The sequence below is a fragment of the Typopeltis vanoorti genome, chromosome 5 (genome assembly GCF_054136105.1).
Source record: "Typopeltis vanoorti isolate ZY-2024b chromosome 5, IOZ_Tvanoo_1.0, whole genome shotgun sequence".
Taxonomy (NCBI): Eukaryota; Metazoa; Arthropoda; class Arachnida; order Uropygi; family Thelyphonidae; genus Typopeltis; species Typopeltis vanoorti.
Window position 1 is genome coordinate 67,510,548 of NC_143553.1, and position 14,827 is coordinate 67,525,374.

The 14,827-nt window shown below is 34.7% G+C and overlaps 1 protein-coding gene across 2 annotated transcripts in view; it reads right to left on the reverse strand.

Annotated features, from left to right (window-relative positions):
- The window catches only part of NSD (Nuclear receptor binding SET domain protein), a 442,610-nt gene that overhangs the window by 128,628 nt on the left and 299,155 nt on the right, over positions 1-14,827 (reverse strand). For both annotated transcript variants that reach the window (XM_090392494.1, XM_090392492.1), the window contains exons 10-11: positions 14,091-14,247; positions 1,670-1,878 (exon numbers count right to left, since the gene is read on the reverse strand). In XM_090392494.1, coding sequence (XP_090248620.1) covers positions 1,670-1,878; positions 14,091-14,247 — 366 coding nt within the window. The remainder of the gene's footprint in view (positions 1-1,669; positions 1,879-14,090; positions 14,248-14,827) is intronic.

A 14,827-nucleotide genomic window follows, 5' to 3' on the forward strand; every position in this document is an offset into this window, starting at 1 on the left:
TCTGTCTGTTATACAAATTTTCCTGATGTGAACAAACAATACTTGTCCATGTTAGATGACCTCTCAAGGATTTTATTTTAGCTGCATACTGCAAAAACAGTTACTGGCATTGAAACAAGAGTGGTGGTTTATTTGATACTACTTACTTATCCTCTTTGTGCTTTCTTGGCTTCTCTCCAGCTCTTACAGTCAACCATTCTTTTTTCCTTTTCTATCATTCTCTGCCAAGTTAATTTAGGCTCTCCCCTTTTCTATTTTCCTTCTGAAATCCATGTCAAGGACTCTAGGAATCTCTCTGCTGTTAATTCCCAGTATATGACCAATCCATTTCCATGTGTGCTTTTTTATTACATTGGTAATGTTTTTTTGCACAATCACTTATATTTGTTATACATTGGGACCAAAATATGTTTAATATTTTACACAGACATTTCGTTTAAAAACTGTTTAATTTAACATTGTTTTTTTTTTTTTGGTCAGCTTCTATATAATAATATGGCCTTAACATTGCCATTGAAGATCTTTCTTTTTGGTTTTATTATGGTATTTTGAAGATTTCCATATATTATTTAATTTTCCTGAAAGTAGTATTAGTTTTTGTCAGTCTGCATTATATTCCTGTCATTTCCACCTTCAGTATGTACAATTTGCTCACAAGTATGTAAAATTCTTACTTCTTCTACAGCATACTGATTGATTTTGAACTCTTTGTAGCATTTACTGTTTAGTTTAAGCACTTCTGTTTTAGTAATTTATTTAAAAAATTTCAAGACCAATCATTTCAGCTGTTTTATATGTCTTCCAATTTTGATTATACATCACTGTATTTGATGATATATCAAAACTGTCATCAGCATAATCTAGGTGGTTCATTTGAATTGACATAAAGGTTGGGCAAAGGAATTTTCAGAATTCTCCAGTTGCATTCTATCTGATAGTGGATAGGATCCAGCCACCAAAGTTTAATGTCTCTGGACTTGGGACTCATAATCGAGTCTTGAAGAGATAAGTGTTTGATAGAGAAAGTGCAAAGAACAATGTCATGCATACAAGGAGATGGAGGATTCGTTGCTCTCAGGCCCTTATCCAGCAAACTGTATGCAAACCAGGAATTTTATATTATGATTTATTTTAGTCTTAACTCTGGACTATGACGGAAACGACATATGAAGCAAATATGTAACAATTGTCTTCTGGGGTGAAAAACCTAAATCCCTTTGCAAGCAATATTAGTCTTTAATATTTATCTAATCTTCACAAAAGCAAGATATCCTACCATGAGATTGTGCTGCAATTCACTGCACTATATCCACAAACTTCTCATAAAGCAGTGAGAATCTCAACTCCCCACCCCAATCTTTATGTTTAAGCAATGTGCATTATCTGATTTGAGTGATTTATTCTCTATTTTGAAAAATATTTTGTAGAATAAAACTACCAGAAATAGAAAACAAACATATAACAAGTTTACTGTCTGGTGTAAAAGTAAACTGTTACATCATCCAATTCTCCCATGCATCAACAGTGTGCAGAAATTTCTGGAATGACCTTCATAAAAAATCTCCAAATGTTTTTAAGTATTTTAAGATAATAATCTGTGATTATAAACCTCATTAAAACAATACTAGCATTTCAAAAACCTGACAGAAGAAAAAATGTTTAAAATTACCTTTCTGGAATACTTTTGCCAAATTCTTATTTGATGTTGATTCCTTGCTCCCTTTATCTCCTTCATGGAATAAAAACACACGACCACGATGTGTCCAGTAATAATCATGAGAACCAAAAAATCTGACTGGGAATTCTCCAACATTATGTGCCTTATTCTGAATATTATGAGGAACATTTCTAGGAAGAAAAATTTCTGCTGGCCACCACCTATCAGAAAATGAATGAAAAAACTGGTAGCATCTAAACATATGATGTTTAAATGATTAACTAAAGTATAGGAACAGTGCCATATACTTTAGTTAATTAATATTAACTAAAGTATATGGCACTGTTCTTCCTAACAGCTTAGGAGAAAATGTAAAGATGTGAAAATTCTATATTAATTACAAATCTTCTAACAATGCATTAAAAATATGTAAATACATTTCACAGCATTGCATTCTCCATTTTTAAAATATACCTCCCTTATTTTACCAAATTGTTCTTGTTACCAAAAGGCTACTGAATCTAATTCCATTTGAATGATGTTTATAACTTTATGCAGTGATTTTCAACAATCAGTATAACATTAATATCTTTAATACCAGCTGGCTGACCAGACAGGAAAAGACTAGTTGGTTATTAGAGCAAGCATAAGTGCTGGTCTAATCTAATCACTAGTCTCCATATTCCTAATATAATAAAATATAGGTTTCAACTTCTTTTTTGGAAGTTGTATTAAACACACACACACTCAGACAAAATAAAGTTAGGAATTGTCTGATTTAAAAAGTACTATTTTTCACAAAGGAGGCAGACGTAGATCATTGGATCTGTTTAAGTTAGGACAGTGAAGTAAAGTTTCACATTTCTTGATAAAGCTGTTCTATGAGGAAATTACTTTTATGAAGAACTCTTCTCTTGTTCCAATGAACTCTATGTTTAGCATTGATAGCATGCTCTGCAAGTCCAGACTGTTCAGGCTCACTGTATTTAATATAAGATTTGTGTTCCCGAATGAAAATAGATCTCCCTGTTTGTCGAAAATAAGATAACTCACAAAAGCAAGGAATCCGATAGACACTTGGATAATTGAGAGGTGGAAGATTGTCTTTAGGAGAAGTGAGAATGGTGGAAATTTTTCTGTGGTTTTTAAAATTTTTTGCTATACATTCACTAACACCATGCACATAAGGGATAGGAATACGAGTTATTTCTTCTGTATTTGAAGAGGTAGAGATACCATAAATGTTAAAAACCTCTTTTGATAAAAGTATCCTTAGATAAAAAGATGGAATTAATGCATTGTAATTCTTTCTGTAACAGTTCATCTGAAGAACATAAAGAATGGGCACAATGTAGTAATCCGTGTGTAGAGGCTTAAGTGCTGTGAGGACATCATGTTGAAAACTTAATGGATTGTGTACAGCACTCAGAAAGGATTAAAACAGAATTTAATACTTCCTATATTTCATCTCAGTCACTGAGACATCTTCAGGGATTACAAAAAAACTAATGTAACATATACACAAATACCACACAATACTAAGCCCAACCACGTGGGTGACACTAAAGTCCTGTCTAGGTGGGGCACCCTCTAAGGGCAGTTATAGGTGGCCTGGAATGTAAGGTGGGACCTCTGGTGATAAGTGTTTCCCAAATCTTAGGAAGTTTAATGCAACCATATTTATTAAGATTTGGTTGATTTCTGAGAGCTGCTGCTGATTCTAAAAAGTCTCTCTTTTTTGAATTTGCTTTGGTGGAGCATGGTGGTTTATTTCCAAGATCAGTTCCCCTCCTCTCTCAGTGCGTGGAGTTTATAAAGTACCCTGTTCCTGTAAGCTGGCATACTTTGGACAGACAGGCAGATCAGCAACCATCCACCTGGAGGAACACAAGTCATACATCTGCAACCACGACTATGGTTAGTCAGGCCTGGCTGACCATGCCTTGCATACAACCCATAGGATCTCATGGAAAAAAACCACCATGCTCCACCACAGCAAATTCAAAAGAGAGACTATTTTTTAGAATCAGCAGCAGCTCTCAGAAATCAACCAATTAATCAATCTCATCCAGCCTGGGAAGTGGTGTTGGAAAAGGGGAGATGCTAAGATCATCCATCCAGTCCAGCTACCCAAACATCACTATTTGGGTAGCTGGACTCCTGATGGTTGAGTTTCATGGAGAAGACAGTGATTTTCAGAGTTTGGTATAAATATAGCAAAAATCAATTTAAAAAAAAAATTATTTCAATTTTGGAAAATGAGAAGCTAGAAAGCGATGAAATAGAAAGCCCAGAAGACAATCAAAAAGCAAAGGAAACATTTTTAAATGGCAGGCAATGAGGTGACAAGACTGTTTGAGTGTTTTTTAGAAGAAAAAAGAGTAAGATTGGAATTAAAAAAATTCATTTGAGCAATTATAGAGAGAAAGACAAACTAGTTAAAATATCTGCAAGTGAAGATAAAAGGCATTTTGTTTACAATTTGGCAGAAGCACAAAAGGCTGCAGCATTAGGACACACTGGAAAACTGTATATGGTGACAAGGTTTGCATCAAAGAAAAAAGCGTGTAAATGCTATAAGAGAGAAAAATGGTTTGCTGCTGATGAGGTAAGACTGCTAAGTAGAATGAACAGTCTGATGAGATTTTAAATGTACAATATAATTTACATGATAAGAAGTTCAATAATGGAAGAACTTTCTGCAAGCATAGATTTAAATATTACAATAGAACCAATATCTAAAACTGAAATAATCAATGTGACAGAGAAGATGAAAAGTGGAAAGGTGTTTGGCAATGGCAATATAGCAATAGAAATGCTTAAGGCAACTAAAGAAATTGCTGTTGATAATTTGCAAGTGATATTTAATAATTGCTAGAGACTGAAAGCTACCTAGACAATGTTATATAATTCCAAATAAAGGAAATCTCACTAGTGAGATTCCAGAAACAATGATGATAGTAGGGGAATTATGTCCGCATAAGGTACACATGAAAGAGGGAAACAGTGGCAACAGTTATGAGACAGTGTAGTGTAACGTAGAGGTTGAGAAGAAGACGTATTTAGTTGGATGTTGCTATAGGCCTGGAAATATGGAGGGTGGTATTGAAGAAATGTATAAACAACTTGGATTAGTTAACAAAGGAAGGGTATTATTATGGGTGATTTTAATTATGGCAGTATAGACTGGAATGAAGAGATGGCATTTGAGAATAAGGAAAATGAATTTCTCGAGTTCTTGAGAGATAACTATCTCAGGCAGAACATAAAACGAGGGCAAGAGAGGATCAAGAGTTCTAGATCTGCTCATTTCATCAGAGAATGCAATTGTGAGAGGGGTTTCACACTTTCCTCCAGTTGGTGAAAGTGATCATGAAGTAATCATCTGTGTTGTGGCTAAGTCATATGCAGACTTAGGAAAGGATATATGTGGAATTATAAAGTTTGTGATTATGACAAGCTTAGGAGACAGCTTGAAGCAATAACATCGAACAAGGAGTCGAGCAATAAGAAAATAAATGCGGCATGGGAACTGACAAAGAAATACATAACAGCATCAATGTGTGAATGCATTACACATATCTAAATAACTCCCTAGAGTTATTTAGATATGTAGCAAGTAGAAGAAGAAAGATCATGGTAAGATGTTAATAGATGAAAGTGGTAGAATTTTTGTTGCATAAATATCATTTTTATATAAACTGACTGAACAAAAAATCATAAATGAAATTTAAAAAAAAAAAAGGGGGGGGGGATACAGATGGAAATGAACACACTAGGAATGAACAGCAGAGAGATTCTAAGAATAGCTTTGACATGGATCCCAGAGGAAATGATAGAAAAGGAAAGAAAAATGACTGGGAAAGCTGGAGAGAAGCAGAAGACAGAATTATCTGGAAGAAATAGATCTTGGCCTTATATACCATGATGCATTAAGTAGAGATACAGCAGATTAATGTTACTAAATTAGTCAAATTAGTGCATAATCTTGCTGCCACATGAGTCAGTCAACTTCTGGCACCAATGTTTTTACTGACTGATGCACTTCTATGTTTAGCATGCTCTTGAAGGATATTACTCACAGTACACAAAGAAGAAGGGAGGGGGACAGAAACTGGAACTCATTTATACTTCATGTTCTTTCTAAAGATTTTTCATTTGCATCCCCTTCCTCCAGGAAATGAATTATAAATAACTATTCTTTGCCTACTTTTCTACTGGTTTGAAAATTCTCACAGGGTATTCGAAACTATTAATCATTTTACAATTTCAAGAAAAGAAATAAAATAATTATATTGTTGAGTTTGTTGAAGTCAGTGTTTCTAAAACTGAACTATTTCTTTGCAATCTTGTGATGTTTCATTCCCATCTTTTTTCCGTCAGTTGTTCAGCAGTTCACTGAAATTATTCCAAGATTTTCAAATATATTTCATGTTATATTTTCGCTATATAAAAATCATATTTATGCCACAAAAAAGCTTAGTTTTAAGTTGTGATTTTCTTCCTTGACTACTTGTATAATAACTAATACACTTTTTTTGAATGTTAGTCAAGTGGGTTTTAATTTATCGTCCTACATGTTTCGCAGATTTTTGCTCTCGGCATCTTCAGGGAATACAATTGGTAAGCTATATGAAGGTAACAGACTAGGTTTTAATTCTAGTTTAAAAAAACTTAGTTTTAAGTTGTTTTTTTTTCTTAAAAAGTAATGACTATCACATCTACTTTTTCTAGTTACTATTTCTGAAGTAATGCATGTGTTAGAAATATTACATAATAATCCTCTCTGCCACTGCAACTGACTGAAAGCTTGGATTACTCTCACCTCAATTGACAAGCAAAAGAAAGAATACTTGAACTACTGCTTGAGGAGCCTCAAGCAGTAGTTCAAGTATATCAGCAATTTCTTGTTTCATTTCGTTTCATTCATTCTGACAGATTTGCAAACATCTGAACAGAAAAGCTGCTAATTCTTCCTAATCACTTAAGAGTGCATAATTTCTTAATTGAAAATAATCACAGCTTAGTTTCATTATCAAAAAATTATAAATGATCTGATACAATCATCTTGGAAAGAAAAAAATGATTTGAAAGGGGAAAAAATGCAGAGGTATTACATAGGCATTCAACTTTTTGTGTGTGGGGGGGAGAGAGAGAGAGAGAGAGAGAGAGAGAGAGAGAGAGAGGGGGGGGGGTTTCACCTGACTATTCAAACTGCAGATATTTCAAATTATAATTTATTTTCAAAGCCATTTAGAAAAGAAACACAATGTAAATCACTTGGGGTGCATGTACTTATACATTTTTAGTGTAAAAATGTATAACAAAGTGTAGCTACTTTAAGAATGACACATCAAACTAGTAGTATATGTATTTCTCTTCAAAAGTGCAGTAATTTGTTCTGTGTACTGTAAGAAAATAGCAAATAATAGTATATAGCACTTTCTTCAGTGAGCATGATAACATCAGAATAAAATTTTATTTACAATGTTCTTTCTTTCTGTTTTACAAAATAAAGTGTATAGGATTATTTCCATGCTATTTTTGTCAAATAAACTTCAAAAATAATTATGACAATAATTGATATAACTTGAGTTGTATGTTACAGAGAAAGCTTAGCTAATACATAATTTGCTTCATCACTATTTCAATTCATAATCCATGATACTCAGAAATTAAGGAGGCAAACTGAAAACTCAAAGAACTGCAGATCACATTATACGTTATTATAAATGTCATGGTTTGTTATCTGTAAATTGAAACTATATGCATTCTGTGGACTGATTCCTAACTAGAATTATGCATAAACAAAGAAATAAGGTTTTATTTAGAAAAAATAGCAAATGCTTTAATAATTACTTTTTTTTTTTTCTAAGTTGATATATCTATTATTAGCATCCATGTGAAATTGGAAGTCATTCTATCAAGTAGTTTGTTTTATATAGCTATCTGAAGCAAAAGTATTGTCTGTATCCCTTGAAATGGTCTTTTTAAAAGAAGGTTTAAAGCAAAAGAAATTCATTCAAAGTTGGCCACTCTTCTCCTTCGTTTTCGACAATTAAGAAATAGACTGCCGAGTTTAAACATGGACATACCAGCCTTGAAGATGATCCACGTGAAGGACATTCAAAAAGTGTAACAATACCAGAAATCATTGATCAAGTGCATGGTATGGTATTGGATGACTGGCAAGTCCAAGTGCATGAAATTGCTGACTATAGGCATTTCAAAAGAATGTGTAGGATATATTTTGCATGACGAATTGAATATGAAAAATCTTTGAACAAGATGGGTGCCATGCTTGCTCACAGCAGATCAAAAAATGCACTCGCATGAAAATCTCTGAACAGTGCTTGGAGCGTTTTAACAAGAATAAAACTGATTTTCTGTATCGATTTATTACTATGGATGAGACTTGGATTCACCATTACACACCAAAATCCAAACAGCAGTCAAAACAGTGGACAGAAGCCAGTTGTTCAGCGTCAAAGAAGACAAAGCCAGTTCCATCAGCAGGAAAGGTCATGACATCGGTGTTTTGGGATGCCAAAGGCATTTTGTTTATTAATTATCTTGAAAAGGGTAAAACAATAACCTGGGAATATTATTCCGATCTTTTAACCAGACTAGACGAAAAAATTCTTGAGAAAAGACCTGGTTTGCAGAAGAAAAAAATCATCTTTCATCAGGACAATGCACCTGTCCACAAAAGTGTATTGGCAATAGGAAAATTAAGGGATCTGCACTATGAATTGTTGGAACATCCACCCTATTCCCAGATTTTGCTCCCTCTAACTTCTATCTCTTCCAAAAAATAAAACTCTTCTTCGCTGGTCAACGTTTTACTTTGAATCAAGAGACGATTGCAGCTGTAGAGCGGTATTTTGCAAATCTTATTGAGAACCACTACAGGGACGGGATAATGGTGCTGGAGCATCGCTGGAATAAATGTATTAGTCTTAAGGGAGATTATGTTGAAAAATAAAAATAATTTTGAAATTATAAATTCGTTTTTTCATTGTTAGGCCAAGAACTTTTCAGACCACCCTCTCACTCTCACACACAGTATACTGGAATATATATGTATATTAAGTTAACTGGGACATCATTTAATCAGGGCAGTCATTTATTTGGGACAAATATTGAAAAGCGGAAACAAATCGAGAATATAACCCAAACTTGCTTCGCTTATTTGGGCCATCTTGCTGCTTTATTGGGATAGTGGCTGTAAATGGTGCATGTGAACATTTGATTAAAACAGGTGTGTGTGTGTGTGTGTGTGTGTTGATTTTTTTAGTAAAAAGATTTAATTTTTATTTTATTTTTTTAAAATAAGACTCTTGTCAAGATGCCAAGGAAAGATGTAACGTTAGCAAATAAAATTGGCTTACTTAACAAAATAAAAAGCCAACCATCTAACACCAGTCATCATCATCACCTTACAGAGATAACAGGTGTTCCAAAATCTACAAATGCATGTCTGTTAAGCCAACAGGACAAACTGCGAGAAGAATGGGCACTGCACGATGGACAACAGGGAAAATCCAAAAAACAGAAGCTAGAAGTTAAGGATCCAGACGTTGATGAGGCTCTCAATCAATGGTTCTCTAATGTAATTGGAGGAGGTGTGTCTGTTAATGGTCAAATGTTAGAACCAAATCAGAAGAGTTAGCTAGAAAGCTGGGTCATGTGAGCTTTAAAGCTACAGATAGTTGGTTATCACGATGGAAAACCAGACATGAAATAAAATTTAAGAAGGCACATGAAGAGAAGAACAGTGCTAATACTGCAAGCACCAAACAGCGAAAATCAACTAAACTACCCGAAGTACTGCAGAAGTTTAGTCCTGATGAAATCTATGATGCTGACGAAACAGGTAAGTTTTTCATTGCCACATCGCATGGTTCCCTGAGCTATAAACTTAAAGCACTGTCAGGTTTTTTTTTTTTTTTAAAAAGTAATATATTGCATTACGTGTTGTGTGCTGTAACATGCCTGGAAGCTGTTGGTTAATGGAAAAAGCGCCAAGTCTCGATGCTTTAAAAGGGCTTAGAATGAAGTTTGCCAGTTCTGTATTATGCCAACAAGAATGCATGGATGACTTTGTTATTTTTCAGGAATGGCTAATGAGTTGGGATGCAGAACTGCAAAGAAATCCAAGGAAAATTCTTCTACTGTGTAGCACATGCTCAATTAGATTGTTTGTAAAACATTCAAATTGAATTTCTTCCTGCTAACACATCTCTGGTACAGCCAATGGACATGGGAATCATAAAAAATTTGAAGACATTGTAATATGCAACATTGGTCCACTACATCCTTGGAACAACTGAAGAAAATTTACCGATGTCATCTTCAATGGCCAAAGAAATCAGGACAAAGATTATCATTTTATAGGCAGTACAACTGGTTGCAGATAGTTGGCGAGAAATAAGCAGCAAAATAATTCAAAACTACTTTGCTCATTGTGGTTTTAAGAATTCAGACCAGGAAATACTTGGACATAATGAAAATCATTTTGGAACTGAAATGTCAGAAACTATGAAGAGTGTTTATTCACTGACAATAGCTTTCAATGTTACAATGAAAATGAAGATTGTGAGGATGCAATTGAACAAATTGCAACAAAATACCTAAAGACCTCGGAAAACAAGGAAAGTAATGAGGATGACACACCTGAACATGAGCGAGTGACTAACCAGGAAGTCAAGAAATTTATTGCTGAATTACAACACTACTTTATGCAAGAAAGCAATGGAGGCAGTCCTATATCTGAATTAGATACCAGTGCTGATTTTGTTCAGTCGCAGTCTAGAAAGGGAGCACATCAGGGTACGCTCGGCATCTCCAAAATAATTGTTACATAAAATATGCTTCTTTGAAAGATACCTATGTATAAACCTCATTAGGGATACCGCACACATGTGTACATTTAGTTTTTTTTTAACTAAAATATGGTTAACAAAGGGTATACTGAAAGTTTTAAACATTTTGGATTATTTGAGCTTTTATCATAAAATTTTGCACAATTGGGAAGCCGCTTAAATGGGACACAGTGTTTTAGTCTCGATATGTCCCAATTAACCGGAACCCACTGTATTCGATATATGGATTTATTTAACTATATGACATAATAAAAGAAATTTAATATTTAATGACTAGAAGCCAAGATACCAAAATAGAAAAGAACTGTTTGTAAGCTACTATTTAATCTGGCTCTGAGACTACACTACAAATGTGAGTTAAGGATCTGGTTAAGGACCTCTCTACCGGCCAAGGTGGACGAAATAGTGAGACCAAACTGCACTTCTTATCCATGTTATTCAACGGGTGTTACAGAATCGTATCCAAATTTAGTTGGATGTCTACAGACGTCATGGGCGGTTGGGGGAAGGGGGGGATCAATGGTAATAACTGATGACTAGTATTTTCTTATCCATGTCTCAAACTATCATAAGCTCTGGATTCACACTTAAGTGAATGTGAAAATAAGTCAAGGCCAGTGAGGGTAATGATAATTAAAAGGCTATCATTCAATGTTAGTAAGCGTAAAGCAATGCACACAGGCAAGACAGAGATTCAAGATGAGCCTTTCATCCATAGTCTACCAAAACCTACACAGGCACACACACACACACACACACACACACACACACACACACACACACACACACACACACACACACACACACACACACACACAAATAAAATAAATAAAAAATCCATACCACCATCCAACACAAAAATTTGAGGATGCTAATGACTTGGGTCATCAGCATCTTCAAATATAGAGCCCTAACAATTTGTTCCAATTTGCAACACCACAATTATCTTCTGAGCTGTAGTTGCAATTTTGGCAACATAACCATAACCTTTGAAATTCAAATTCCTATCCACCATAACTTCAAGATCCCTAACCTCATCAGTTTCTTGCAGCATAATTACATCGGTATAATATGCCAATGGAAATCTTACCATGACAAAAGTACATAACTTTATGCTTACTAACATTGCGTTGGCTGCCATTATCTTTTGCCTACTGTTCCAGCTTATTCAAATCATTCTGTAAATGATATATTTCATTAGCATCGCTGATTGCCCTAGTTATCTTTGCATCATCAGCAAGTAATTGAACATATTATGTCAGGTCCTTCACAATATCGTTAATACGAGGGTTGTTTGAAAAGTTTGCTAAATTTCCAATATACGGCGACACAATTCATTCATTCATACCTGTGTCAGCATGCATCATCATTTTTTTAGTACCCCTGGCAAAATTTTAGCCATGTGTGATGCAGTTTGGCAAACATTTAAAATGACCATGTTCGCATTTTTCATAAAAATAGAGAAAAACGAGTTTCGTGCAGTGATAAAATACTTTTATTTGAAGTAGTGGGTGGCCGAGCAGATCAAAGCCAAAGTTAGATGCAGTTCGTGGGGATTCTGTGCCAGCATTAAAGACTATTTATTTTTGGATAAATGAGTTTAAACGTGGTTATAAGTCCATCGAAGATGAAGTGCGCTCTGGACACCCGACTGGGTTCACTGTGAAGGAAATGATTGACAAAATCATGATATCGTTATGGAAGACTGCTGAGTGAAAGTGTGTGAGAATGGGTGTATAATATCCTGCATGAAAAATTGCACATGCAATGGGTGCCGGCGATTGTTGACTGTCAATCAAAAACGAATGCGAAAAGACATTTCAACACAGTGTTTGGAGATGTTTAATTGCAATTCGCAGGAATTTTTGCATCGATTTGTGACTGTAGACGAAACTTGAATCCACCACTACACACCTGAGTTCAAGCAGCAGTCAAGACAGTGGACAATGCCCAGTGAAAGAGAACCAAAAAATAAAAAATAAAAAGCTACGTACTGTTTTGTCAGCTGGGAAGGTGATGGCCATTGTTTTTTTGGGATTCCCAAGGAATTATCAAGATAGACTGTTTAGAAAAGGGTAAGACAATAACAGGAGTCTATTATGCATCATTGTTGGACCATTTAAAAGAAGAACTGAAGAAAAAAAAGGAGAGATTGGTGCACAATAAAGTGCTATTTCATCAAGACAATGTCCCACACATTGATTGTCGCAATGGCAAAATTGCACAAATTGAGGTTTGAATTGGTTCCACATCCACCGTATTCTCCGGACTTGGCCCCATGCGACTTCTTCTTGTCCCCAAACTTAAAAATTTAGGCTTGGTGGGAAAAAATTTATTTTCTTCGAATGAGGATGTCAATAAATATTTTGCACAATTCAACAAATCCTACTTTTTAGATGGGATGAAAAAATTGGAAACGTGCTGGACCAAACGTGTAGACCTCGATGAAGACTATGTTGAGAAATAAAGGTGATTTTTTCCAAAAAAACGTGTTTAACTTATTTTTTACCAAACTTTTCAAACAACCCTCGTATAGAGATTGAACAATACCTGACTCCTGAGAGAACTACTGGTTCATTAAATCTGGTAGATTCACACCCACCATACATCAATTTCTAATGCCGATCTATCAGCTACCCACTTATTGAAATCAAAAGTTTAAATTCCAATCCCATATTCCCCAGTTTATGCAACGACTTTTCATGTGGTATCCTATCAAATGCCTTAGCAAAGTAACGTATCATAATGCATCCATTCCCTTTATCCAACTCAACCATAAATTATTATAAAATATCAGCAAACTGATAAAATATGACCTCCCTTTAGTAAACCGAAGCTATTCTTTGCAAAGTATAGCTTGGTAGTCAACCCATTTCTGTATGCGAGTTCTTGGCAACTTCTCTAAAATCTTCAAGCATGTCATGAGCAAATTCGGCTGAACATTCCTTTAGTGTATGTGCTGATATCTCATCTGTCTGTATTGCTGAATTCTTATTCTGCTTATACAAGCTGTTGAACCTCATGCACTTTGTCTCTTTATCCGATATAGTAGTAGCCTGTGCACCATATTCTATGCAAACATGTTCTTTCGACACTGTTTGATTCTGATGGGTTTTAGTGCCATTTTTAAAACAAGAGCTTTTTAATAGCACATCTTCTCCCAAAATAGTCTTCAACCATTTTGCAGTTATTGTTGATCAAAAGGTGAAGTTTTGAATTTAACCTCAACAATAAAACTTCATAATACATCGGAATGATGTAAATAAAAAATATATGCAACTTAGCTAAGTAAGTAATCACATGCCAGAGACTTCATAGCTCAGTCAGTTTTGACGTTCCCCCTTGGTTGGAAAGACTGCGTTCAAATCCTGTCTAGGATGCGAAGAACCTTTGTCAGGTTTTTTATCCTGCAAAACAGGCACACTGGCCAGAAGAAGACACAGAAAATGGAATAAGGATTAACCACCCTATTCTGAAAATCTGGTTTCAAAAGCCTGCATAGTCTATGCATAAGCATAAAACATGAAGGAAATAATCACATAACATACCTGTAACATCCAAGTTTCACCCAAATAATATCACCATAATGTGGGTGTTTTCCACTTTGACAGTCCTCACAGAAATAACTCCCATCTGGTGGCTCAATATTCAAACATTCAGCATGGAAAGCAGCAGGGCAAGATTCGCAGCATATTAAACTTCCTCCTATAAGATGCAAAGCATACTAGTATCTATAAATGTAGCAGTTTCCACAATATGAATTAACAAATTATTCCCAGTTTAATTAGAATAATAAATAATTCAAAGTTTTTTTTACTACTTTACAAGGAGAAATATGTGATATAGATCAATGTTTGGTTTTCTTGTTTCTGATACAAACCCTGGCAGGCTTGGTGCTGCTGCTATTACTACTATTACTGTTTAAGAAATTAGGATGCTGAACAAGATATATATAAAGCAGTGCATTTGGAGTGAAGATTTTACCAAACTTCCAGTTATAATTAATTACAGCACTTAAAATAAATTAGTTAAAAAGTTTCATGCAACTATGTTGCATATAAGAAGAATGCTGCCAGCAGGGATGAGTCACCACAAAATCCATAACCATCAACATAAACCACTGGACCTAGATTTTTAACATACAGAATAGTTCGAGAAGATATGAATTTGTTTCAATATATAATTCATAATTTCAAATATAAATGCAACAATTCCTTTGTGATAGCAATGAAAGACAAAACTGACTTTGCAGTGCTACAATGCAGAGTTTAAAGATGAGCTCATT